This window comes from Primulina huaijiensis, chromosome 1, assembly GCF_012295235.1.
Source record: "Primulina huaijiensis isolate GDHJ02 chromosome 1, ASM1229523v2, whole genome shotgun sequence".
Taxonomy (NCBI): Eukaryota; Viridiplantae; Streptophyta; class Magnoliopsida; order Lamiales; family Gesneriaceae; genus Primulina; species Primulina huaijiensis.
Window position 1 is genome coordinate 1403196 of NC_133306.1, and position 26759 is coordinate 1429954.

At 34.1% G+C, this 26759-nt stretch overlaps 7 protein-coding genes across 17 annotated transcripts; 3 read left to right on the forward strand and 4 right to left on the reverse strand.

Annotated features, from left to right (window-relative positions):
- Nucleotides 1-132: 132 nt before the first annotated feature.
- On the reverse strand, nt 133-2667 carry LOC140974961 (large ribosomal subunit protein uL6m-like). 8 transcript variants are annotated; one of them, XM_073438467.1, is made up of 4 exons: nt 2514-2667; nt 2328-2382; nt 1802-1938; nt 133-571 (listed from the first exon to the last, which is right to left on the reverse strand). In XM_073438467.1, the coding sequence occupies exon 4, from the start codon at nt 550-552 to the stop codon at nt 244-246; it is 309 nt and encodes a 102-aa protein (XP_073294568.1). In that variant the 5' UTR covers nt 553-571; nt 1802-1938; nt 2328-2382; nt 2514-2667; the 3' UTR covers nt 133-243. The 8 variants fall into 8 exon arrangements, with proteins under 8 accessions (XP_073294568.1, XP_073294579.1, XP_073294573.1 ...); XM_073438478.1 differs by lacking the exon at nt 2328-2382 and having other exon boundaries at nt 1810-1865; XM_073438472.1 differs by lacking the exon at nt 2328-2382 and having other exon boundaries at nt 1802-1865.
- A 1084-nt stretch (nt 2668-3751) lies between these two features.
- LOC140974945 (uncharacterized) lies at nt 3752-5744 on the reverse strand. 4 transcript variants are annotated; one of them, XM_073438437.1, is made up of 9 exons: nt 5576-5744; nt 5406-5477; nt 5254-5328; nt 4877-4960; nt 4565-4634; nt 4396-4487; nt 4258-4299; nt 4089-4169; nt 3752-3996 (listed from the first exon to the last, which is right to left on the reverse strand). In XM_073438437.1, exons 1-9 carry the CDS (start codon nt 5600-5602, stop codon nt 3925-3927), a joined length of 615 nt encoding a protein of 204 aa, XP_073294538.1. In that variant the 5' UTR covers nt 5603-5744; the 3' UTR covers nt 3752-3924. The 4 variants fall into 4 exon arrangements, with proteins under 4 accessions (XP_073294538.1, XP_073294550.1, XP_073294542.1 ...); XM_073438449.1 differs by having other exon boundaries at nt 5254-5321; nt 5576-5739; XM_073438441.1 differs by having other exon boundaries at nt 5406-5482; nt 5576-5739.
- A 311-nt stretch (nt 5745-6055) lies between these two features.
- LOC140979306 (uncharacterized) lies at nt 6056-7000 on the forward strand. The gene has a single exon (XM_073444687.1). It carries the CDS (start codon nt 6208-6210, stop codon nt 6943-6945), a length of 738 nt encoding a protein of 245 aa, XP_073300788.1. The 5' UTR covers nt 6056-6207; the 3' UTR covers nt 6946-7000.
- A 1238-nt stretch (nt 7001-8238) lies between these two features.
- LOC140979391 (GATA transcription factor 19-like) lies at nt 8239-9796 on the reverse strand. The gene is made up of 2 exons (XM_073444801.1): nt 8856-9796; nt 8239-8737 (listed from the first exon to the last, which is right to left on the reverse strand). Exons 1-2 carry the CDS (start codon nt 9258-9260, stop codon nt 8474-8476), a joined length of 669 nt encoding a protein of 222 aa, XP_073300902.1. The 5' UTR covers nt 9261-9796; the 3' UTR covers nt 8239-8473.
- A 903-nt stretch (nt 9797-10699) lies between these two features.
- Nucleotides 10700-12272, forward strand: LOC140975011 (uncharacterized). Its single transcript, XM_073438502.1, has 4 exons — nt 10700-11437; nt 11612-11701; nt 11908-11975; nt 12062-12272. Exons 1-4 carry the CDS (start codon nt 10769-10771, stop codon nt 12195-12197), a joined length of 963 nt encoding a protein of 320 aa, XP_073294603.1. The 5' UTR covers nt 10700-10768; the 3' UTR covers nt 12198-12272.
- Nucleotides 12273-13517: 1245 nt separating this feature from the next.
- On the reverse strand, nt 13518-14409 carry LOC140979475 (protein RADIALIS-like 6). The gene is made up of 2 exons (XM_073444916.1): nt 14124-14409; nt 13518-13600 (listed from the first exon to the last, which is right to left on the reverse strand). Exon 1 carries the CDS (start codon nt 14381-14383, stop codon nt 14129-14131), a length of 255 nt encoding a protein of 84 aa, XP_073301017.1. The 5' UTR covers nt 14384-14409; the 3' UTR covers nt 13518-13600; nt 14124-14128.
- Nucleotides 14410-20401: 5992 nt separating this feature from the next.
- LOC140975052 (U-box domain-containing protein 5-like) lies at nt 20402-25478 on the forward strand. Its single transcript, XM_073438546.1, has 6 exons — nt 20402-20989; nt 21609-21694; nt 21858-22043; nt 22189-22296; nt 23066-24162; nt 24430-25478. Exons 2-6 carry the CDS (start codon nt 21638-21640, stop codon nt 25202-25204), a joined length of 2223 nt encoding a protein of 740 aa, XP_073294647.1. The 5' UTR covers nt 20402-20989; nt 21609-21637; the 3' UTR covers nt 25205-25478.
- Nucleotides 25479-26759: the final 1281 nt, after the last annotated feature.

A 26759-nucleotide genomic window follows, 5' to 3' on the forward strand; every position in this document is an offset into this window, starting at 1 on the left:
AATCTTCCCCGTGAAATAAACAAAAAATTAAACACTACGAACGGATGGTAAAACAATCAAGTAATTTAAATTTACTTTGTGTTGCACGTTAAAAATTGAAGAAATCACACAAATGGAATAGTGAAACTGTAGTGATCAAAATACCATTTCTTGAAATCGGATGAAATATTCTGAACGATCGTCTGTGCATAAATGAAACATTCTAAATCGATTTTATCCGCAGAAAAACAAAACATATGCCCTTTATTTAGACCGCTTGCCATCCTTTTTCTTTATCACTTCATCTATGTGCATTATGCCTTTGCCTTTGTACACTTCGGGAGGCTTGCAACTACGAACGGCAGCTGCAAATTGATGCACCCTCTCCTTGTCAATCCCAGTGCAGCAAACAACGTTATTTTTGAAGCAAAAGACACGAACTGCTGGAGGCACCGTCAGTTCAACCTCGTGGCTATAACCGAGTTTCAAGTACAAGAGACGGCCTTCAGCTTCTGCTCTAGCCTTAAAACCGACACCAACAATCTTAAGAAAGCGAAAGAACTTGGCTTCCATTTCAGCAAATATCAATCACCTGAAAATAAGTATGAATGAAGTCAAGAATGTGAAATAAAAGCGAAAATACGAACAAACAAGGGTTTCCAGTGAAGATTTAATAGACACGAACGAAACAACTACTCGTGACACAAAAACTAAACGCAATACCCTAGTAAACAAAGGAAATGAAAACAGAAGAACAAATAATAAATTTTCTGAAATCATTGGAACCTATATAAAACAGCATGGAGGTTTAGAAATTCCATAAAACTCCACTAAATTTGGTAAGATTCTATAGTATCTAAAATTTGGTTCCTAAACTTCATCCAATCTATTTTGACATGATAAGCAAAAAAAAGCAGCCAGTAGAAGACAAGATGCCACCAGATTCGAATATTTAACATTTCATTTTCACAAAGATAACCATCTTTTTAATGAACCCCTTTCTTTCCCTCATCTTGAACTAAAAGAGTAACGAACAAAGGAAAAGAAAAGTGAGAACTTCAAGAAATGGTAAAATCAACCAACAAAAGATAATAGTTGTGCTGAAAGATCTGCCTCTCACAAGAAGCTGGAAAAAAGAAACCGTCATTGATACTTAGAGAATTAAGCGAAAACTGTAAAGCTTGTAGAAAATTTGTGACAGAAATAAAGAAACATAGAAGCCAGACGTTTAGTGAAAATTGATCATAATCTACACTACACGAAGGAGGAGGGGCGAGTGAAGGAAATCACAAGCTAAAACCAAAGAGACGGAGGAAAGATAACAAGACGCAGAACGCCAACTCAGTACAAGAAGGAAAGGGGAAAATGGAAGAGAAAAGGGATTAATGTAGTAGTTGGCTGAGATCATCTGCAGACCAGTAGACTAATAATGTGTAGTCAAGAGATGATTAATTTGATCACTATCCTTTGTTTCTCTTTATCTTGTTTTCCGTTAAGGATTCAAGTTTTTCCATGGTTTATTGGCAATAAGGCATATCATTACTTTTTTAGCATCCTCAACAGAAGCAAAGGCATGCTAATCATTGAGCCACTGAGTCTTCAACCATAATAAGGGCACAAGGTTGGTAGGGTTGCACCTTCCTCTGCCTCATGCAACAGCGCATTCAGATGCCTAACAACATTGGAAAATCTAAATAGGCAACTGCCACAGAAAATTATCAATTTATAACCTAATCGTATGTGTAAGATACAATCATATTTCTACGAAACAAAATCAATTAATCGTAGCATATGCAATTGTATGTAAAACAAAATTCTTAACTTGCAGACCATATGTTCATCAGGACAATACTTTTTGCATCTGTTCCGGTTTTACATCCTGCAGCCTATCAATAGGAAAAGGAAAGATCTACAGCGCAAGGATGATATCCAACAAAGTAATATTTATTATAGCAGCATCTAAAATGCAAAGGTGTGAGTTAAAACTTAGTGGTTTGGTCCAGAAATAGCAGTCAGATACAAAAACAAACGGTCAAACATGTTAATGACAAATAAACTCGAACAACTGATGCTTGAAATGCAACCAGGCAATTGGATTTCTTCAGCCTCTTTCACTGCCCCTCCAAATCTCTTCAAGAAATCAATTCGAAAACCCAAATCCAGATCATGAATTAGTGTCTGCATTCAATTTCAAAAAATAAAAATAAAAAAATCCCAATTGTGTCTAATTTTCCATTTTGAAATTCAGCCTCTTTCACTGCCTCTCCAAATCTCTTCAAGGATTCAATTCGAAAACCTAAATCCTAAAATAACATACACTAGAGCCAAATAGTTCAATTGTTACGAACCCCAGGTTTCTGAAACGGCATTTCATCAAACAGCTGTCACTCTTGAGAACTGGAACTGAATAAATAAGCAACAGACCAGAAAACATATGTACATAAACAAATCAGAGGAGATGAACGCAAAGATAGAATTTAAAAGCACACACAGATGCAGAGCATCTTCATAGACAGGAAAGTTCGCGCCTTTACCCGGAAATTGCTCTTCCAGTGAACAAGCTGAAATTTCAGTCCCAAGAAATCAGTGCTGGTTCATGTCAGCTTTCTTTGTTTGAATGAAACCTGGCTTCTTGCTTCGGGGTCAACAAAATTTTTTTTTTTATTTAAGAAAATGACCACATGAACCATGAGGGGGAAATTTGGGGAGAAGGGAGTGCACTGTCAAGTATTTAAAAAAAAGGATTCATGACTCAATTTAATTAAATGTCTTTGTGTTTTAAGTGTAAATACATCATTAAATTTGATTACATATATACATTTATTTTAAACACGTAATTCATTCTCATCAGTCGACACAAGCGTGAATCGACCAAACTTAGATCGACCATCTATCCACTTTTGGATCTATTTAAGACCCAATAATGATCGATTAATCATTGTTTGGTCGACCAATGGTCGATCATTGATTTGGTCAAAGACCAACATGTTGGTCGACCATCTTTGTTGGTCGACCAAAGCTTTGGTCGACCAACAATTGCTGGTCAACCAATTGCTTGGTCGACCAACAATTGTCTTTGACCAAAGCTACCAAAGCTTTGGTCGACTTGACCAAGCTTTGGTCGACCATGGTCGACCAAACAATGGTCGACCCTTTGTTCATTGTTGTGTCTATTCAATATCTCGATTTGGGGAAAAACTCGTAAATTTTAATTGAGAGAAGATGTAGAGAATTAATTGAGTTTAATTGCAGTTAATATAATAATCAAAAGTCAACTCCTTGTTTCTTAAAAAAAAAAGTCAGAGTCCTTATTTTTTAAATACTTTCTATCGCACTCCTACTTTTTTAACTGACCCTCGATGAGGTCATTTTCTTAAATTTTACAAATTTCCACTCTTGCTTCTAACCAGAAAAAACCGATCAAGGTCGTATCTTTAAGAACATTTTGGCTTTGTTAGGTTTTTGGTTTTAAAATTCATTATTTTAAAAAAAAATCATTTTTCATCTTTAAGAATATAAATAATTTAATAATTCATCAACATTATAACTTAAAAATAAATCATTGGGAAGGTGTTTTTTTTAATCAAGCTGAACAAAAATAGTACACCAGTCCTCTAACATGGACATGCCACAAAAGTTTCCACGTGATGACATCAAAATAGATGAATAAATAAAATGAGAGAGCTTCGAAACTCAACTATGAAACTTAAATCCTAATTCGAGGAGTCCTAAGAATCCACTCAATATGGAGGAGGGTACTTTGCAGCAAGTATTTGAATAACATGATATTAATGATATCAGGCTTACAAATGCAGCACATAACAATGATTACATAGGAACAGAGAGTCGTTTTTAATCTGGAAAATATCCAGTAAAAATTCCTATAAATTTTTTAGTAAGATTTATAATCCCAGTGTAGAGTCACATAGACCATAACCATTGCAGCTATAGCGCTTCCTGAATAAGCTTCTCCGTCAGAGATTTTGAAAGTCCCATTACACAATCCGCGGTTCCTATCTGTAAAACATTTCAACGATGATGCCGTTAAAATGGCAATGTTTTGAGGTACGCTCAAATGACATGACATTGAGACAGATCAAGAGGCTAACCACGGTGTCTATCAAAGGCAAAGTCAGTGTGTGTTCGAGCATCAAACCCCCGGCAACATTCAATATCATTCCTTCTTCAATCTAAGACAATGAGACCATATTACTAATGAGCAAATGCAATATGAAATAATAAGTACTGATCAGTGCTTGGTTCTTTTCAGTAACACACCAGACTATCAATGACTTCATCTGGTATGTCAAGGAAATAAACCTGCATATCAAAGTGAAAGTAATGAAAATACTGTACCAAGCCCATGAAGCCAAGAAATCAAGATCTTCTCTTTTTCAAGAAAATAAATTACGCTACCTCCGCACTCTCCCATCCTCCTTTTCTACAACCAGTACCCAGGTTGGTGACAACTACCGATCCAACCACTCTAGTGGAACCGCCAGAATAGTCTGCAAAACAAATCGAGAACAAGAATTTGATACTTCTATGTAATTAGGGGCTGCTGTTGAGAAATCAATAAACCAACCTCTGATAAACTGTCTTGCTTCATCACTACTTGATGGCTTTTCTCTGACAATCCCTTCATGCACCACAACCTTGACACCAGTTAGATGCAATCAAAACTTTAAACTTCAAAAATTAATCCCTCACCTAGAGATTGGATCAACCACTATAAATTTAATGGATACGTCTATTTAAAAACAAGAACTTAGCTGTTTCACGATGGTAAATTTTGAAGCAAATCAAGAAATGCGATTATATAGCCTTTTCATGATTGGAGAAGCCCCAAGGTAAATGGCAAGAAAAAACTTATTGCGAAGAGCATATGAAAGCATACTGTATCTGCCGTGATTAGCAGTGTGGGAGATGACATGACCGCAAATTTGTCTGGATTCTGAAGCTTCAACATAATCGCATCAGCCTTCAGGGTAAAAACAATTGAATTACCATCCAAGTGCAGGTGAAATAACAAGAAACTGCACGCCTAGAGTAATTTAGCACGACCTCTCACCTCAAGGAGAATGAGATGTAACAAATTTGATTTTCCTTCGCCACAACTACATTAAAAAAAATAATAACAAGAAGCACTAAATGTTTCCAGGAGAAGTCTGAGCATGGTCGTTTTAATCCCCATGAAAAAATCCTTAAATATTCCTTTCTCAAGCATAGTTCAACTAGAGGTTGCAACCCCGCATGGCAGTTAAAATATGGTACCTTTGCCTCAGCTAGGGTCATCACAAGATCTTCTGGCTTTTCCTTTCTGATACTTTTTTCATCGATATCTGCAGTCTAAATCGCTAAATAATTCAACAAATATTTTGGAAAAATGAGAAGAGTGCACTCCAAAAGAAAGCAATAAAAGATACCATGATTTGAAAGTGGTAGCCCATGTCAGCAAGAATTTGTCGACGTGCGAGTGAAGATGAACCCAATATTATCTAATCTTGGACAACAAATACAACGATTATACGTGTACATCCATCGCATAACTAATAGAGTATTTCTTCAAAACATACACAGCATAATAAATAAACACCTCAAACGTCTGGTTCTTCGGAGCCATTCTATTCACTGTTGTCCCCTCTTTCAACTCCAAAAAGATAAGAATGATAAAGGGAGTAGCCGCTAAGAATCAATGGCTCCGATTTATTCTGATTCCATCCAAATACAAAAACGCAGCAACGGCACGGGTTGCTGGATTGAGAGTCCAACGTCCTCACCAGTAGACCATATCAGTTAAAATTGATTTAAAAATTACAACACTCCTCCAAAAACTCTATCGTCACAATTTTTTAGATGAATATTGTATTTGAGATACTCATGAAAAATTTATTTTTTATGTCAAAAATATTATTTTTTTTATGTAAATATAAAAAAAAATTGATCTGTATCACGAATAAATATCATCGTCTTATTCTAAGAAAACAAATTAATAATAATAATGTAAATAAATCATAAAGAAAGTAAGTATTTTTTTCATTGAAAATAGTCAATTTCTTACCTTAAGTTGAACCCCCAAATTATTATTATTATGATTATAATGAAAAACAATTTGTTCTACATGTAACATCATAAAATTTTTAAATTCCTATAAAATATATGTTGGAAGGTATTAATTGAAGAGACGCATCATGCCGAAACCCTAACCCTGATCCGCCGATATTTGCTATGTCTCAACCATTCCCATTCGACTCAGACGAAGAACAAAATCACCAAGAAACTCATTTGGATCAACAATCTCAGCAAATCCTCCGTCTCAATTCCGTCAACTCCACCATACTCATCAGACAACTCCCCTCACAGGGTCTCTCCTTCCAACTCTGGCCCGCCGCCGCAACCCTCGTCACCCTCCTCGACCGCTGCCGTGCGGGTCACTCAACCACCTCCGCTCTCTCCTCCTTGCTCGACGCCCACCAACCCCACCGCCTACGTATTCTTGAGCTGGGCTCCGGCACTGGAGTGGTGGGAATCGCAGCGGCTGCTCTGCTTCGAGCTAGTGTAACTGTCACGGATCTACCTCATGTACTCCCTAATATGAGATATAATATTGATGCCAACGCCGGAATCTTGGAATTCTGCGGCGGTGATGTCAAATCGGTGCCGCTATCATGGGGTAACATTGGAGAAATGGAAGCCATTGGCAGAGAATATGACGTAATACTGGCGTCTGATGTGGTGTACCATGATCATCTCTACGAGCCTCTGATCCAGACCCTTAAGTTTTATCTTCTGGGAAGTGAGAAAGAAATGGTTTTCTTGATGGCCCATTTGAAGAGGTGGAAGAAGGAATCAGCCTTCTTTAAGAAGGCTGCCAAGTTCTTTGACGTTAAGGTTCTGTACACTGATAGCCCCTGTAATGGTGCTAGAGTTGGTGTTAAAGTTTATTCATTTGTAAGCAAAGGGTAGTGAAAAATTGGTGGCTCAGTTCAAATAACAGTGATTCAAAATTATCGTAATGAAATGGTATGCTGCTGTTGTAGTCTTGTAGAATACTCTTGGAAGATTTATATTGCATACTGTAACATTTTTCAGACAAAAGTGTGTGTCAAACATGAATATCCAACCTAAGAAACATTAAATTTAGAGAGAGAAAAATGAAAAACCAACACGAACGAATAAACGGCGAGAGAAAAGTATATCTACCAACATACCTCTTCTTATCAACCACCTGTCAGTTTGCTCGAAATAGTTCCTTCGATAGGACCTTATAGTTTTCTGCCAACCAACATCCCATGTATTCTCAAAGTCGATACCACGTCCGTCGAGAAGTACATACAATTTCAAGCACAAACCACCTACCCTCGATCACATTTTCCTCGGTGACTAGCTCCAAATGTAAGGAAAAAAACAAAACAGTGCAGTAATCCCACAAGAAAAAAAAGTACGAAGACGCACACTTTCTAGTAATTGATGGTTTTAATGTTGGAGCAAAGTGTTGGACTGATAATTCTGATTTGTTTCAGGACAAGATATCATGGGTCACAAAATCAGCCCGCCCAAATAAAGGGCCAATATCAAGATTGGGAAAGAGGCAATGGCCCAACAAGTCGAGTTATGATTCACTGATTAAATAAATCTTTCTTGTAACAGAAATATCCAAAAATACTCGACTCATATTCCCATGAGGGACATTAAGCTCTGAAGATATGGTTTGTTTTGGATTTTTAAGATTGGAAATTTGTATTGCATCTTTTGTATATATCATGGGAATTATTTTCATAAATTTTTTTTTAATTTTAGTTTTTCAGATAAATTGAAATTGTACAAGCTGGTTGTAATTGCAAGCTAGCCATCTCCAACGGTCCAACCAATGACGACAAAGCCTAGAACTTTAGAATATAAATAAAAATAATCATTCAGGAGAAAATAAATAATAGTTTAATATAAACAACCTTAAAAAAAAACTTTTGAAATTCATATTTTCTTTAGTTATAATAAAGGGGAAGTTGGTGAAAAATCCTCAACCAAAACATTTATTTGGGTTCACTACCTACCCACAAAATTGTGGTACTATGTCATACAAATTGTGGTACACTTCATGTGAAAATGTGGTACTAAAAAAGTACCCAGGGACTGAACACAAAAAAAAACGACGGCTGGGGAGTTAAGTCCAATTTCCCGTATAATAAAACAAGAACAATTAAGAGAACGTCTGAATACATAATGATGTTTCAGACAAACAGAAAAAGGTGCCAATAACATAAAACAAAAGTGAAAGTTGTAAGAAAAGGAAAGCAATCTCGTCTACCAAACTTAGAATTAACTCATTTTCACTCCATCCTATGTAAGAACGTCCAATCGGTGCATGAAACCAAAAGAGAAACAGCTAAAACATTAGATTTCTTAACCAACGGTCGCCATCAATCGGCGGAAATTAATTGGAATATCAATATTCAGCAATAGTTTTTTTAAATTAAAATCCATGGAAATGGACTCATGACGTAAAGTTGTGAACAAGACTTGGACTGTCTGTGACGTTGAACCGCCATGAAATCGAGTTGCGATAATCGTCTACTTCGGCGAATCGGAACTCGTTTGTGTAGGGGGGAGGATAATAGATCGTTTTATGGGGCCATGAATCATTCGTCACGTTTTGAGGGTCGGCGCAGCCTCCGCCGCCGGTTGTCATGGAGTGGGCTGCCGTGGCTCTTCTCTCTTCTTTCTTGAAACGTATCCCGCATGCATTATTGCACAGTGACTGCAAGAATTCATGAATTGTATTAATCCCTCTATTAAACTAGAGTAATCAATCACTAGCTAGCTAGGACAACAATAACGATTTCAATAAAAATCACGAGTAATTAGCTGTTTTTGACCTTAGGGCCTCTGGGACCGTTCCTCCAGAGAGGAGTAGAAGTGGTGTCGCAATTAGCACATCGGCGGGCCAGGAGGGGATCCGTGCCACGGTGAGTCTTGACGGTGGACGGCGGCGGAGCCATATGTTTGGAAGGAAAATTGTTCCATCCAAAGCCAGGCATGCAGCAAGAAGACAGCTTCTTCTCATTACTGCGACGAGTGGAAGGCGTGCCCAAAGAAAGAGTGCGATCAACTGAAGAGGGCGGAGAATTAGCCGCAAAAGAATACATTTCCCCTTCATCAAATTCAAGATGTCCATCGTTATTCTTGGAGAAGAGCAGTGAAAATGAATTCCCTCGAGTAGAATGGTACATGCCACACGTACAACCCCTCACCGTGTTCGAGCTACCGCACCTGCGCATCATTCTTGAATGTTTTCTACACAAATTCCAACTTTCTTGAACTTAAAACACAAGGGTTTTCTTCTTCTATCCCAAAAAATAAGCAGGAAGAACAACAAGTTCCAGAAGATGCCAAGAATAACATCAGGACAAAAATTGAAGCCGGGTGTATTTAGAGAAACAATGGAATTGGGGGGTATCTGTAATTTTTTTTCAACAAACAAGTACGTACGAGCAAATAGTGAATCGAAAGTGATCTATGGTAGTGATAATAATACAATGCTTGAACAACAACATAGGACAGAGAGCTGGTTTTATTGCACGACAGATCAGAGATATAGAGTATATATATATATTTGTCTTTAGCTTTATTGAAGCTAATGAAATGGCAAAATATCAGTCTCAATCTGCAGCATTCCACGTTCAGATTGATTGAGAATATCTTATCTTGCAGCAATGTTGCATAAGCAGAACAAAACTATCAGTAAAATTACGTAAAACTGGTTACAGTGAAAAAGAACATCGATTACACTTTGCAGTGTGCAATCTAATGAAAGAAAGGAATATTTCATATAAGGAGACCAGAATTGTGTGTATATATAGAGATGATCTTGATTCTTGAGAGATAGATACACATATGCTGATATACATACAGGGATCGGCTGTGGAACTCGAGTGATGTAGTGGGTGATTGGGCAGTCAAAAGAATCCACGTGACTAATATAATGATATGCCCCAAATATGTATTCAACTATCCATATTAATATTAATTTATTTTTACATATAGAATCCACATCATCCAAATGTCATGTGTACCAGAGAGCTAAATTTTGTATAGAATTCTAACAAATCCTAAAAAGAAGTTAGGTGAATATTTTAAAGAAAATTTGTTTAATATTTATTTAATGGTGAAGAAAAATAAGTGGGATTTGATTATTGAGTTCATTTCTGCAAGAATTAAAACAAGAATCGGAAAAGTCAATTGAGTACAAGTAGTAGTAGGTCATCTAACTTCGTTCACAAAGTAAACCAAACATTTCAATCAATTAATGTATTGTCTTGAAAGAAACCCAATAATAGTAAATAACAATAACGTGCAAAAGGTCAATTGCTTGCAAAAATAAAATGTAACATGCAGCTAAAACTTTGCTAAAAAAAAATATACTTTGAAAAAATGTTCATTATGGAAGGCAGACAGTAGACCAAATGGTTGATCAAAATTCAAACCACCTTATATTTAACCATCGTTGCATGTTAATTACATAAAGTACTTCACGTACAATTGCCTACTTAAACAAACATATAATTTCTTTAAGGTAAATTTTTCGTGCAAGAAATTGTTGTTTTAGACAATCCCTCGAAAATAAATTTTACAACAAATAAAGTTAATACACACACAAAATACCGAAATACTATTGTTTTAAATTATTTTTTGTAAAATTTAAAAATTGATGAATATTNAGTCATCCATCCTCGTTTAAATTCCTCCTCCATTCTTCATCATCTCTGCGAGCTCACACAAAAGGAAAAGCATGGTGAATTTTGTAGCAGCCCAGAAGCCATTGTTGCTTGGTTTGATGAAGATGACCGGCGTTATCCCACACACAGTGGAAATCGAGTCCGGAACCTTAATGAACATTTGGGTCCCTTCCGAAACCGTCAAAAAACACAAGAAATCCAAGAAAACCGCCACAATGGCCGCCGACGTGACCACCACCAAACCAACTAAACCCGTCGTGGTGCTCGTCCACGGCTTCGCTGCCGAGGGGATCGTCACGTGGCAATTCCAAGTGGGCTCCCTCACCAAGAAATACTCCGTCTACGTGCCGGACCTTCTCTTCTTCGGCGGGTCCATAACCGACAATCCCAACCGCTCGCCGACTTTCCAGGCGGAGTGTCTTGTGAAGGGGCTGAGGAAGCTGGGGATCGAGAGGTGTACGTTGGTGGGTTTCAGTTACGGCGGCATGGTGGCGTTCAAGATGGCGGAGCTGTACCCGGAGCTGGTGGAGGGGGTTGTGATCTCCGGCTCCATCCTAGCCATGACGGATTCGATCAGCAACGAAACATTGAAGGGTCTCGGGTTTTCATCATCTTCGGAGCTTCTGTTGCCGGATTCTGTCAAAGGTTGTAAGGCGTTGCTCAAAGTTGCAGCACACAAGAAACTGTGGTTCCCAGACAAGCTTCATAAGGACTTTTTAGAGGTCTCTTTCATCATCAATTTCTCATCCCATTTCTTTAAATTTTTTTTATTCTTTGGACAATATCACACACACACACACACACACACACATATATATTTAAAAATATGAACTTGAACCCGAAAATTAGATTTCAGTTTACAAAATGGAAGGAACTGATCATTTGGTGATGAACAGGTTATGTTCACCAACAGGAAGGAAAGGGCTGAACTACTTGAAGGTCTCGTGGTCAGCAACAAAGATGCCAACATCCCAAATTTCCCCCAGGTATATTATCACATCCATTTCATGTATTAATTTTACGAGTTTGGATCCTCTTTATTGTGCACAATAGAACTATTAGATCATGTGGATCACCAGAAAATCCAAATCATAGTTTACTGCTTCTATCATCAATCCTCCCACCAAAAAAATATCAACAAAACAAATCTGAGATCAATTAATTAATTAGAATCGAATTAATGATATTCCAGAGAATCCATCTTCTGTGGGGTGAGAATGATCAGATTTTCAAGCTGGAACTTGCTCAGAACATGCAACAGTAAGCCAAATTCTGTGTATTATGATTGGATTTGTGGTGTGTATGAGTACTCCATTCGGCATTAAGTAAAATATATACATTTACAGGCAGCTAGGAGACAAGGCTACATTTCAGGGCATAAAGAAAGCTGGTCACCTGGTTCACCTCGAAAGACCGTGTGTCTATAATAGATGTCTCAACCAGTTCCTTGCCTCCTTGTATCCCAAGGAAGCCACGAAATGAACCTTTGAGTTTTCATTTAATTATGACTTGTATCTTGACTATGCAAAGTGTTGAAAATAAGATTTTGTTTCTTTATTCCAGTCTCCTGTTTAATTCATGGATCAGTTTTATTGATATAATGTTGATTCGTAAAAGGCAAAATTATAATTTTGGTCACTATATATATGTGTTTGTTTTCTTGCGATTTCGATCTCTCGTGTTATCAAATTTCAATTTTAGTCTTGCATCTTTCAATTTTTGACCATTTTACTTATTTTTTTATCGAAGATGTTGATGTAGAGTGATCATACTAAAGTAAACTTGTATTTTTAATCTAATTCATATAAACTTATAACTAACCACTATTCAATTAACCTTTTGTAATTATTGTTCCTTAATCACCTCACTTTGTATCTGATTTTTTGACATATTAATCGGACAATTAGCTTTATTCTGACTGATTAATAATAATCTTTTAAAAAATTAATCAATCTTTTTATATATACTGGGCTTTAAATTACCACGTGAAATAATCATGTCATGCATGGAGAGGCTCGGTATCCCATTTGCCGAATAGCTAATTCGATCATTGGGATTGATTAATTCTTAATTTTATTTGATTAATTAGTCAATATATCGAATATTATTTAATTATTAAGAATAATGAATATCACTTATTTATTTTTATAAATATATATGTCCAATAAATTTTATTTTTTATATTGATTCAAGGATCATCGTACAAACATTAGTGAGACAAAATGATTTTTTATGTTCGCTAAATCGGAAAGGTGTTGTTTAAGATAATAAATTATTAATTTATCAATTGATTAATATGTATGTATCTAAATTAATAAAATTATTGATCTCATTAATAAAATTATAGTTTTCTAAATCTCTTTGTTATGGGCCTCAATTCTTTAAATTTGCCAAACATATAAACTACCTATTCTTGGACCCGATGAGTTAATTATTATAAAGTTAATANATAATTTATATTATTATTTCATATAATACTGCATCAATCTCTTAAAATAATTATCTTATTGATTTAAATAGATTGACAAAATTACCCCTTTTTCATTTATTATAAGAAATTATTTAAATTAATTCTAAGATTTAAAAAAGCATTAATTATATCAAAATTTTATGCACGCGAATTAGGTTGCTAGTAATATTAATATATATCATTAGAACTAATTTTAAGCAACCCGATTTGGTCAAATCTGCGATTGATTAATTGGCCAAAATATAGTTCATAACGTAATCCGTGATGTTATATGATAGCGAAGCACACTTGGTGAAACCTAATTTCCACTTGGAAATGTCACGTAGGACAGTCAACTTTCATAAGGGGAAACTATATATATATATTATGTTCTTGGATAAGATCACGACAGAGTTTTGTAAACATGGCCTCAAACCTGCAAGAAAGGAATTATTATCATTTAGTTATATCATTGATTCAATCAAGTAGTGTTTTCAGCAAAATTAAACAACAATATTGATTTGGATTATACATATATAAGAAGTAATTACGTTCAGAGTGTTTAGTATGAATTGAGGGAATATCGTCTGTTATGAATGTCTGATCAGTTAGTGGAATAGACGAGTGTTAATTTGACCAATGATTATGAATTTGATTTCTCCTAATCGCACTGGTTTGCCTAGTACGTTTTAACTGACTAATATTGTTTGCAGATTACTGAGTTAGTCAGGGGGTTTTACTCATTTCAAACCGAAAGATAGCAACTACGGGTCAATCATCATATAAAAAAAGTTATGATCAACAAATGTCTCTTTTTTTTTTTTTTTTCACAAAACAGTGCCTAAATAGTTTAATTTATGATGTAACATTTGGATCAGTTATCAACTATTAAATGATACGACAACATACGAGTATGATCAAAGACAATTGATTTGTTTTTAAAAGTGATCATGAGATACCTCGTTTATCGATTAGTCTTGTTCGATCTGTAATCCGGAAATGGGACGTTGCCGGACTCAATATGCATGAGGTCCTCCACAAGGATTTCGTAGTGCTTTTTCACTTCGTCGATGGTTTTGCCAACGACGCGAGCAATATTTTGCCAACGATCGGGGGTATCCTTGTCGTAGACAGCTAGAGCCTTCTCAAATTCTTTGTTTTGTACGGGTGTCCATGAAGAACCGGAGTTAGTACGTGAAGAAGAGGAGTTTGATGCCATTTAGAAGTAGTCAAATGTTTATTGCACAAAATTTGCAGTGAAATCCTCGTCAATATACAGCAGGAAAAGTGGTTATGTTTGTGCTATTAATTGAGGAATCCATATTATATATGGATAGCTTTTGAAAGGATGTAGTAGAGAATAAATAGTGACGTTGTCATGTTAATTAAGTTCATAATGGATAGACTATATTTCTAAAATATATTTAAAATATGAGTGGGTCTCATGTGAGACCGTCTCACACAAGTTTTTGCCTTAAAATATTGGATTTAAAATAAATTGTTTCAAAAGGAACACAGGCAGATGATATTCATGTTTTGCATATAATTTGTAAAATGCTTAGTATCATTTTAGTAAATTAAATAAAACAAACCTAACCCAAGTAATTGAATTGGTAGTAGATCTTTTGTCAGACGGTCTCACGGATATTTATTCATGAGACGAGTCATATTTTTAATAATAAGTAGTATTTTTAGCATAAAAAGTAATATTTTTTAATGAGTGACTCAAATAAGATATCTATATTACAAAATTGACTCGTGAGACAGTCTCACAAAATCTTTTGTGTTGAATTAGCTTATGTTTCTTTACAGAAAATAATCATATTATAAGAATCAGATCTATCTCTTTTTTTAGCTAAAATAATTTTTATAATTCCACTATACAACTCCAGATTATTTTATTTAATTATCAGTTTTGGCCAAGTTATTTGTCCTAACCCATTCAAAGGCTGTTTCAGTGATGAGCTGAGTATCAGCACTTCACAACCATCGAATGCAAGTGAATTTTTGGTATCCAAATTTGGTGAAATTAGGAATTATGCTAAAGGGGGTTCGCATGCACTACAATTAGAAAACCTAAAGTAGGAGTTGACGTAACTTTTTTTCTATAAATGATATATTTGATTCCTCAAATAATTTGATAAACAAACAAATGGCATATTTGAGTGCAATAATAAAGACGAATAGGCATGTAGGCTTTTACATGACCCTTGACTCATAATATAATATTGGGCGTCACTCGGTCGAGAGACATGATAAATAGTGCGTAATATAAGGATGATGAATCAATATATTTTGATAAGATAATGTTGGACGATACTAATCTTTTTGAGAACTTGAACTAAGCGTCGTAGAAAGTAAAAATGAATAATCAATCTATGTTTTATCATTCACACCAAACGATGAATGAATGTATTAGTAATCATGTCGGTTATGGGAATTATTGTAACTATTTGAAAATAGTCATGTAATTATTTGTCTTTGTATGTCAATTTCACATATCATGATGCATCGGCAACAAAATTGTCATCGTGCTATATATATTCGGGAGACTGATCGAATAACATTGAACTTGAAAAATTATATGAATAAATGGTAATATAAGAATACGCATAACTCGTGATTTAGTAACAAGTAAAGAAGGTAGAATATATTTTTCATGGCACTACTTGATGCGCGCCATCGTCACCCACTTTTATAGATACGAAAATTAAATATAATAAGAATGGAATATTTGATGTCAATGGATACGAGAATTTAATTTTACGTCAAGATTGCATTTTCCAATATATATACATATTATTCTTTTCCTCTTTTTTAGTTTATGTTATATTTTTTTTATGAAAGTCCAATTTATCGAAAAGTTAAAACTGCCTTTGAATAGATTTGATTAGGGTTGATTTGAAAAAGTACTTTAGGAGTGAATTTCAAATGAGATATATTTTAGATGTATTTGAAATACATCTCATTTATTTGAAATTGTTCGTCTCGATATATAATATATTTGAAAATATTGTGTTTGAACTGAAACATTTGGATTTGAGGAGTATTTGGGGGAATTTTGAAATGACTTCATACTTTGATTAATTTGAAATTCACAACCATGACTCAAAAAATAACTATTTGGGATTTAAAATTCATTACCAAGTGAATTTTCTCAAACAATTCTATCGATTTATTATTATGAATTTGAAATATCTGACTTCAAATCTATCAATCCAAATGCAAACTTAATCTTGTGTACATCAAACATACTTCAATCCAAACACAGCCCTAGTGTTCTCGAAATTAATAATGTGGGACTAGTCGTAGTTAACGGATCAGGTTGATCCAGCATAATCAAGTTCAATTTGGAACCGATTAATGTGGTTTAAGATCAAACCAAATCCAACATTTTAATTGATTTTTAAAAAACTTGATTCGGAGCAGGAACCAATTTGGTCTGATTGTTGTATAAAATTATGGGAAATGGGACTGTATAGGTTAGGCACACAAATGTGTTTTCCTTAAGGTATTAATTCCTCCCACTTCTATGGTGTAAATGGTCTCAAGGAATTAACCTCCAGGATACAAAACCTATATCTCTGAAAACTTGAAAGTTACACTCCTTCAAATTTTTTGGAGCAGAAATCACAAGTTTAAAAATTAACAAGAGAAAAGAAGAAATTTGCTTGAGGGAATTATTCACTCTTTCTGGGAGAACTTTGTGGAGGAATATATGGAATCCAGAAGTTGCCTTTAGGAGACACAATCTGGTGCAACCTGTATCATTTTAACTCGGTTTTTGATTGAATTATATACTCAATCCGGTAAATTGAGAACCGGTTTAATCCCGCATGCTATCAAATTGGGTTGGTTCTATTACTCCAGTCCAGTCAGTCCGATCCGATCAGATCCGATAACATGTCTAACGTAAGGCATATTTGGCGTTTTTTCCAAGAAGAAGAAAGTTATACGTAATCCATCGATTCAAACGTAGAAAGTAACTAAACAACATGGCAACTATTCCTCGAACATTTGTAAATTCACGAAAATCTTTCAGATTGAAAAAAATCTCATGACATATTTTGAAACATCCATAATTAATAAGTCGTAAATTATATTAAAATAATTTTTTTATTGAAAATACTTATATTGCACACAAAAAATATTAAAGAAAAATTATTCTCCTCGGAGCCATCGAGCCTCGACGCCTTGCTTAGTCCACTCTATTTTTTTTTCCGCCAAATTTCGTTGAAAATTCTAGCCCGCTTTTAAAGCACAAGGCGCGTGGGGTCGTTGTGGCATCGAGACTTTGTATTTTCCAGCCCATGGACCGGATCAGCTACATATTTGAGAATGTGATCGATCACTCTGATAATGCTAAAGGTACAACCAATAGATCGTTACAGAGATATTTACAACCATTATTTCACGAGATTTTATTGTTATATCGCGAGATTTTGTATTCAATATATAGTGGGATTTTGACAAATTGAATTTTTGTATTGAATTTTTTGTGTTGTACAGATCGATGTACAAATATCGATGTACATGTAGCATCACTCTTAAATTAAATTGACAACATAAAATATTGTACAAAATATCAATGAAATAAAATTAAATTTTTTGTCATTAATTGTCTACGATCATGCTTAAGAAAAATCCATAATTTATTGACTCAGTCCAAAAAAAATAAATAAAAATGAAACGCCAATATAATATAGAATTTAATTAAAATATAAAAGAATTATTGTCAAAGCATTACATAAAAGTCGTATACATGCACATACAAGCTAGTTCCCCATTCAAGTTCCACGCCTTCACATATTTTCAAACTCTTTCATGCCGATTGAAAAAATAAATCAACATAAAATAGTAGGCGGTGGCTTGAAAATTCCTAGTCGAATTCAAACATTGATTTATCGTTAAGATACAAGGAGTTGTTAAACTGGTTTAAGAGATGACATGTGAGAAAATCGTTTAATTTAGAGAATTAATATTCAAATTGTCAATCCCGCAAATAACATGAATGTGTTATGATGATGATGATAGAGTACTCAACGCTCAAATTATTGTTTTTACTAATTAAAATTTTATTTATCGTCGAGTTACCATTTTGTATTTGTTTTGTTTTAAATATAAATAGTGTGAGTATCGTGTGAAACGGTTTCACGAATTTATTTATACTGAACGAATCATCCAGATTCATAGTTAAAATAAAAAATAATAATACTTATAACATAAAATGTAATATTTTTTAATAAGTCAGTCGGATTGTAGATCTGTATTACAAAACTAATTCGTAAAGACAGACTAGTGTTGCAAATTTAATATGCTAAATGACTAGTTTTTAAATAAAAGAACTTTGCATTATGCACATTGTTGGAAAAAAATTTAGCATACAAGTGAATGATTTGGTGAGCCCGGGTTATTTAGTTTTAAAAAAAAAACAAAATACAAGATATTTTTTGTTTTTTTTTAAAGTTTATTATTTTAGGTTTAGGAAAAGAATGGGGGCTATACGATTAGTCCCCTAGAATGGGCCTTTGGTATTAAAAAAATGTATGTCCCCAGCAATCAAATCAATATTTTTTTTAAAGTAGTTGTTATCTTCTGCGTAGCTGCTTCATGTAAAGTAAGTAGCCAACCAAACAGACTTTAGCTTATTTTTACTGAATAGGTCTATTGTGAAACGATCTCACGAATCTTTATTTATGAGACGGATCAACCCTACCGATATTTATAATAAAAAATAATACTATTAACATAAAAAGTAATACTTTTTCATGGATGACCCAAATAAGAGATCCATTTCACAAAATACGACCCATGAGACCGACTCACACAAGTTTTTGCCATTTTTATTGGAGAAAGATTATTAATTTATTAGGATAAATATACAAAAGTAACTCTATTTTATGAATATAAATCTATGAGTCGGATCGACCCAATTCATATCTAAAAAGTAAAAAATAATATTATTGACATAAAAAACAATATTCTTTAAGAATCAGGTCATATATAAACACTGACTCACAAAATTGAACTATGAGACTGTATAATAAAAAAATTGTGAATAATTTCTTCAACCTACCAAAAACCAATTATTCAAGATATTGACTCTTTCAAAATAAAGGGCCAATCAAAATAGAGGATTTGTAGTTACTAGAAACTACAAAGTGATATCTCTCCATCAAATATATATATTGAATTTTATATTGCTTGGAAATCACTTGATTTTTAATAATGTTATTAACATAAGTAGAAAACGTTGACTACTCGCTGCTTCAACGGGGTTCATAGAATAAAGAAGACCAAACGTAGACCACATCCAATAGGCAGCGTGGGGCATTATTTTCATAATCTTTTGATGAAATAATCGATCTATAATATATTAAGTCCGATCGATATGTTGTTATATTATACAAATATTAATATAATTAATCATATATTTTAAAATATAAAATATCAATATAAATAGACAAACGTAATATTTACCAAAGTTTAAAATATATATATATATATATTGTCATTAATTGTAGTACTGTTAAAATAAAAATTTTTAACCAAATTCAAATTCCAAATATATAACTAAATATTAAATTTAAGATTTTTAAAATTAGAAGATTAATTTTTCAAAAAAAAAAAGTCAAAATAATCGATTTTTCGGTTCATAGCTGGTCAGACCGGTTCGAGCGATATAACGATTTTTGAGAGTGTTTCAGATAAGACCCGTGATTGTTTCCATGTCGAACGGGCTGGTCTTGTCCAGTTTTGAAAACACCGTAGTTCGGATTGAAGTTATGAAAATAATTTGAGTAGATGATTTGAAATGACTAGAAATATATTTGAAATTTATTTTAAAAAATAAATTCTTTGAGATTTAAAATTTATTTCCGAAATTTTGTAAATTTGAAATCCCAAGTATCAAACCATTAAATTTATAATATTTTGAAAAAGTTATAATTATTTTTTTCATGTTTCTTTGAATGGTTTTGCGGCTATGGCCCCCATTTTTGTTCTTCCGTTTATAAAATCTTTAAAACTTGGGATGAAATTTGGCCATGATAATCGATTATCGGTTGTTCTATTTTGTGCTATATATTATTTATTATTATTATTATTATCATTATTAATTATCGAAATATATTTAATACAATTAATTATGACATTTTGGTATTTAATTAGTAAAATCTGAATAAATGCTAATAGATTTGTGTTATTCCAGTGGAGGCGCTTTTGACTGCAAAATCCGACACTATTATTCTTAATAAAGGGCGTTCGGCCATTTGGGACTCGCTCCTCTCTCTCTTTCCGCGGAGATTCACTGAGGATAAAGGCGGGCCACATCATTGTCTATTTGTCTTTGATTCTATCTTTTCGGATTGAGGTGTAGATATAAGGATCGGGTGGGATTGCTAGAATAAAGTGTTTGGTAGGCACTTTGATTCTGGCTCAAGCGTCGTTTAACTTTTTATTCTGGGCGTGAAACTTGAAGGTCGGATTTTTATGATCAACTTTTAAGTTTATTATGGGGAAAAGAGAAAATAATATCATTTTGCGGTGTTCTTGATCCAGTGGGCCGTTTTTTTTCCCACCTTTTCGAGGTGAGAAGGGGATATGTTTGGTTAGAGATTGAAGTTTTTGTGGGGATTCGTGTGTTTAAAGAATCGAGGACTTTGGTTTGTTGGCAAAGGCAAAAGATTTTTGAAGTCTTTGATAAATCTTCTTTTTTTTTTCCGGTGAGTTTGGTGTTGAGGAATTGGTAAAATTGTGACAAAGATGTCCTTTCTGGTGTGACGGAGGAGGGAAACATGATCGAGTTTCTACTGATTTGTTAACTGTGTAAGAAATTTACACTCCCTTTAAATTCTTGATCTGACTTGTTCTTGAATTTTGGTTGTTTCGGTTGTTATTGTGAATATGTGGTTGGTTTTTTTTCGTTTTATTTGTATGTTCACTCTTTCAGAGCAAGTCTTAGTAATAAAATGCATTTGTTTAGCTGAGTGTCGTTTAATCTCGTCTTGGATCATTTAGTTATTGGAAATTTATGATTTCGGATGTGCAAAGAACAGCCAATTCATTTTTGTTTGATATGTACGATTAGGCTGGTTGATTTTCGATTAAGTGTAACGGCATCGAGGTTTAAAAATGATTCTCCTACGACAAGGAATTAAAAAATACGATATCTCAAGCTTACAAACCGTTGTGCTACATCACCAGTTTCGTATATTATCTCTGTAATACGACATATGAGAAGACCAAAACACGAATCCACTGAGATAGTAGTCAAGTGAGGACTTTGTAATATGTGGGCCGATAAAGATTCTTCCCTGCCCTATGAATGAAGTTCATTGTTTTCTTACATGTATATCCGTGTGAGTACGTAAGCTGACCTGTAGAATATATAGATCAATAGATATGCATGCCATATAAATCATTATCGTGTTTATCACTTGCAGCCGAGTCTTTCAGATTAGATTTATTTTTGATGGGAAATGATGATGTCGATGTCTTGGAAGGACTGCCAAATACGTGGAACATTAAGGTGAATTACTTTCTCTGAGTCCTTGAATGGGATCAAATTCTATTATTCTACGAAAGCATAATGCAAGTTTTTTGAATTATTTATCACAATCATGGCTATTGTTACTATAATAAAAAGCTCCAATTTGCATTTTATTTAGACTTTATATGTAATATGATTGCAGGTACATGCTCGAATGTGTTTGGAACTCCTTAAACTTGTCATCATGGTTTCCAAGATTTTTCCAGAAATTGAGGCAGCTCGTCCGCGTTGCACATCAGGAATAGAGGCACTTTGCTTGTTAAATAATGGTATTATTAAAGCCAAGTCTCTGCTTCAACACTGCAGTGAGTCCAGTGCACTCTACCTGGTATATACCATACATTGATCCAGATTTAAGTGTGATAAAACTGATTTCAACATGATAAAAATTAATCTAGAGATTCTTACATGTGTTAAAAACTTGTTGTAATGTGTGACTAGTATTTTTTCTTTTCTGTTCTATAAATTTACAGGCACTTACTGGAGATGCTATAATATCCAGATGTAAAAAGTCAAGGAACTTGTTGGAGCATAGTCTTGATCAAGTTCAGAATATGGTTCCAGTAGTGCTCGCGGCAAAGGTCAGCAATCAAGATCCCTCTTAGCAAATAAATCTTCCTAGATGAATTTTCTGAAATTTTGAGGCAATTTTTTTTCTTCCATTCGTTGATTATATGGGCATCTTAAGCAATTCATTGTTGCTCATTCTATCATAATATTAAAGAGCATGTCGCTCCAGGCATAGAAGTGGGATAATGGCAAGACCTCTTGGATAATCATTCTAGGAAGATTTAGAGGTGTCTGTTTTTGGTATAAAACGACAAATATTTTTTTTTTTTGAAAAAAGTAAAGCAGTCACAACGTGACTGATCATCTTGGCAGGTTTTATACCTCATTTCTTAACCACTATATTATTTCACAATTCTATTTTTTAAAAATGTTCTTGTGCTTTTAAAAAAAAAGTTTCTCGTGCTTTTTTTTTTTCCATGTATTCTTCTCTCTTCTCAAACAAATACAAATGTCTTGCTTTTTCCTTCTTTCTGGAAAGGAAAGGAGTAGCTGGGAAAATACATGATACCATTTTGTGACTAGAAAGATGAAATATTGGGTAGGGGGAAATTTACCTTCAAGGATCCTACTAAGCGAGCCGAAAATCTCCCTAAACAGACTACATTCTTATCTTATAGGTTTTATTTAGTTTCATTATTTTATCCAGTGTTGTTCCCACGGTTAACATGCTCCATTTTTTCTACTGTCAACAAGGTTGAAAAATTAGACCACGATCTTCTGTTTTCTTGTGAGACCATAAACTTTTAAAGGTTGACCTGTTTTACCAAATGTTACTAGCAGATTTCTGGAATTATTTCTGATCTGAGGACTGCAGTTTTTTGTTTGGATCCACCTGAAGAGGAGGCTGGGAAGTTATTGCGGGATTTGCTTCATAAATATGGTTCAACAGCTGATCACACAGAGGAAGTCACACTTTCTGCTATTCAAACTGTTTCTTCTCTGCTTCATCTTACATCCCAAAAGGCTTTATTGATTGAGAAAAGATCCATCAGAAAGCTTGTTGATAAATTTGGTGAAACTGAACCAACTAAGAGGAAGATCTTGTTGTTCTTTCTGAATCTTCTGAACAAATATGGGAAACTTATTACCGCGGAGCTAAAAAACAATAGTTCAGCTGTAACTGAAGAACCCTTTTCATCTATGGGCCCATACTATTTTTCAGGAGAAGTTGAGCTCCATGTGAATTATAGGTTTGATGAATCTCAAATTAAAATGTTAAGTAGGCCAGTGCCACCAGAGGAATTCATATGCCCTTTAACTTCGAAGTTAATGTATGATCCAGTTGTGATTGCTTCTGGGCAAACGTTTGAAAGGATGTGGATACAGAAGTGGCTTGACGAAGGTAATGAAACTTGCCCGAAGACCAAAGTGAAGCTGGCTCACCTGTCATTAACTTCAAATTCGGGTATGAAAGATCTGATCTGGAAATGGTGTGCCACACATAATGTGTCAATTCCTGACCCCGAAATGCAGGATTCATTGGTAAAATCTTGGGAAACTTCTACCAATTCCATTGCTAGCTTGAGTAGTTCGATGAATGATCTAAATCTTCCCCTGGATTTCAGATTTTTGCCATTTATATCCAGTCATGGTTCAGATCCCTCACATTCTAAAATCGATAATGGTGCGAAAGCCTCTCATGAAATAGACGTGGAATATTTTGCTAAATTTAGTTCTCTTCCCTGGGAGTCTAGGTGCAATGCGATTGAAGATTTCAAAAGAATTTTGGAAAATAAGGATGCATCTTGGCCAGATATGCCACCGGAAAAGTTCGTTCAACTACTTCTTAGATTTTTGAGGGATGCTTGTGATTTTGGTGATGTGAATGCTCAGATATCTGGATGTCTATTATTGTTAAAATTGGTGCAGAAAGACAGGTATTTATATGTAGCGTCTTGGAGATAACTCTACTATCCTCTTCAACGGTTCTGAAATTTATTATTATAGTGAACTGGAAACAAGATCATGTAAAAACATGATATCTTTTGTTATAGTTACCCATTTAACACTGTGCTGGCAAAACCTTATCTATCAGCACAGAAAAACAAAATGGATGTGAAAATTTAGATTTTTATCCTAGATTATGTTGTTAATTTCTACTACTAACAATTTCCTCTGCTTATCTATTGTCCTGCTAATTACAGAAACAGTAGTTTATACATGAATGAAGATACTTTCATTATTCTGGCATCATTTCTTGATACGGAGGTTGCTAAACAAGCTCTCTCCATATTGGAGGTGCTATCCTCTTGCCAACACTCTGGCTACAAACTAGCAGCATCTGGTGCCCTGCTGGGAATCATTAATATACTCGACTGCCAGATTCTAGAATTGCTGGAACCAGCCTTAAAAATATTGGGTAACTTGTCGTCAAAAGATGATCTTGCTTCCATGATCTGGCCTTCAGACTTTGTTTCGAAACTTATTCCACTTTTGGGGGATAATACTCTAGCAACATATTGTGTTACCATATTGAAAAACTTGTGCCACATCGAAGAGATCCGAGTTTCTATTGCTGGAACTGAAAGATGCATTTCTGCTATCTCCGAGCAACTCGAGAAAGAGAGTAAAGAAGATCAAGAGTGTGCAGTATCTATTCTTCTTTCTCTGTGCTCTCAACATGTACTTTATTGTCAGCTGGTCATGAAAGAGGGTGTTATTCCTGGCCTTGTTCATGTATCCGTCAATGGGAACAATAAAGCGAAGGCCATGGCTCTGGAATTACTTCGAATTCTCAAAGAGGAATTCAGTACTTTCGGAGAAAACACGGGACCAGTTGTTGTTAAAGAATCTATCGAACAACGAAAAGATAAAAAGCCTCTTTCGAAATCTGGGGGATTGCTTGGTAAAATCTTCTCCAAACAAGTTGTCTTTTCGTCAAAGAAAAAAAAGTTGAACCCCGTCCCTAAAACCTTTTAGCTGTTCATATAGTTATTTATATGGATATGTTAGTTCACCTGATATAGTTAGCATGAGTGTTGCAGAAAGTGATACTTGAGGGCACATATTAATATAGTGTGCTTGCTCCTTTAAAGACTGAACTTTGGTGATTTTAGTGAATGTTAGTTATGTATAGAGTGCATTATCTGGGGAAGAAAAGATTGTGTTGTAGTTTTCTTCGATTCCCTTGATATATGTTGTGTGTAAAGTTCGTTTGCATATTTTATACTGTGATTTGACTTTAATTAGTCTATCCCTTGATTTATAATTTATTTATAATATTGAAAGTTTAGTGCCTATATCTAATCATATTCATTTACACCTCTCTAAACTCTAATCCCGTGTCTTTCAATAGTCAAATTGCCATTTTCATCCCCTTGTTTATCTAATTATTTAACCATTACTATCTTCAAAGAAACCATATTTCCAACTTTATGTTTATTTGTACTTCTAAAGTCCAACCATAAATAAAAGTCTAAATTTTAATGATTGAGATTATTTGCAAAATCAGTAAGCTGTAGTATGAAGATCATAAAGAAAGATAACATTGTTGCAACTTAATTTTTTTGTATCCTCGTTACCTTTTCTTTATTAGTGGTCCACAAAGAATTTATACTCAAGATTACATTCAAACTGATACCATCAAGAACTAAAGTTGAAAAACATAGGGGACCAATTTATGTAGTATTGAAAATAAAAAAAAATTGATAAAAAAAAAAAAGAAAATAATAAGGGAAAAATCAATAAATAAACATGGTGGTGGTTGAATTGTGCTAAACAATTTGTTTTGTTTAGTGGGTTGGACCATAGTTGATGTGACCATTTAGGTAAGTGTTGTAGGATCCTTCTTCATGATATGCAAATAAAGAAGTAAGGCCATGTTTGGAACTAGGTTTTTTTGTGGGGGAAAAAACAGAGTTTATTTTACTTTGTTTCTCATCATTTAACTAACTCAAATCAATCTCCGAACACAGCATTATCTAAGGAAACTCGCAACTTTGACTATGTATATTATCTTCTTTATTATTTTGATCATCGAATTTCAGTATTAATATATTATCTCTATATTTTTTGCAAATTTGGCAGTTTCTTTTATTTTTCGACGTACCGCTTATTTGTCTACAATGTGACGTTCATGTATGTAGTCTCGTATTAACACTTCTAATAAAAAAGACTGAAATCATCAAAAAATTAAATATACATGACTAAACTTAATTATGATATCATAGAATAACATAATTACGAAAAAAATTTACACGATTTTTTTTCGATTAAAATAAGAGATTATATATAGGTAATATTATTATCATCTAAAATTATGTGTATATATAAAGAAATATCGTTGGTGCCATTGTCCAGATTATGGAGACCCTAAAATCCTTTTTCCATCATCTTTCTCCATCAACTTAAAAGTGATGTTGTCCCTCTCCCATTAATCTTATATTTATACTTATTTCAATTATTTTAGATTGATACTATTGTTTTGATCAGGGTATATAAAGACGTATAAAAATTATATAAAATTAAAGTTAGT

Bases quoted from the DNA above. Each gene is read 5' to 3' on its own strand.
- LOC140974961 (XM_073438453.1), bottom strand. From the start codon at position 552: ATGGAAGCCAAGTTCTTTCGCTTTCTTAAGATTGTTGGTGTCGGTTTT.
- LOC140974945 (XM_073438437.1), bottom strand. From the start codon at position 5,602: ATGGCTCCGAAGAACCAGACGTTTGAG. The intron at 4,961-5,253 runs GTACCATATTTT...TTTACCCTGAAG, and splicing joins TGACCCTAGCTGAGGCAAAG to GCTGATGCGATTATGTTGAA. The intron at 4,170-4,257 runs GTGTGTTACTGA...TCATTGTCTTAG, and splicing joins ATGAAGTCATTGATAGTCTG to ATTGAAGAAGGAATGATATT.
- LOC140979306 (XM_073444687.1), top strand. From the start codon at position 6,208: ATGTCTCAACCATTCCCATTCGACTCAGACGAAGAACAAAATCACCAA.
- LOC140979391 (XM_073444801.1), bottom strand. From the start codon at position 9,260: ATGATGCGCAGGTGCGGTAGCTCGAACACGGTGAGGGGTTGTACGTGT. The intron at 8,738-8,855 runs GTCAAAAACAGC...GAATTCTTGCAG, and splicing joins ACGGTCCCAGAGGCCCTAAG to TCACTGTGCAATAATGCATG.
- LOC140975011 (XM_073438502.1), top strand. From the start codon at position 10,769: ATGGTGAATTTTGTAGCAGCCCAGAAGCCATTGTTGCTTGGTTTGATG. The intron at 11,438-11,611 runs GTCTCTTTCATC...GGTGATGAACAG, and splicing joins TTCATAAGGACTTTTTAGAG to GTTATGTTCACCAACAGGAA. The intron at 11,702-11,907 runs GTATATTATCAC...ATGATATTCCAG, and splicing joins ACATCCCAAATTTCCCCCAG to AGAATCCATCTTCTGTGGGG.
- LOC140979475 (XM_073444916.1), bottom strand. From the start codon at position 14,383: ATGGCATCAAACTCCTCTTCTTCACGTACTAACTCCGGTTCTTCATGG.
- LOC140975052 (XM_073438546.1), top strand. From the start codon at position 21,638: ATGGGAAATGATGATGTCGATGTCTTGGAAGGACTGCCAAATACGTGG. The intron at 22,044-22,188 runs GTATATACCATA...ATAAATTTACAG, and splicing joins AGTCCAGTGCACTCTACCTG to GCACTTACTGGAGATGCTAT. The intron at 22,297-23,065 runs GTCAGCAATCAA...TGTTACTAGCAG, and splicing joins CAGTAGTGCTCGCGGCAAAG to ATTTCTGGAATTATTTCTGA.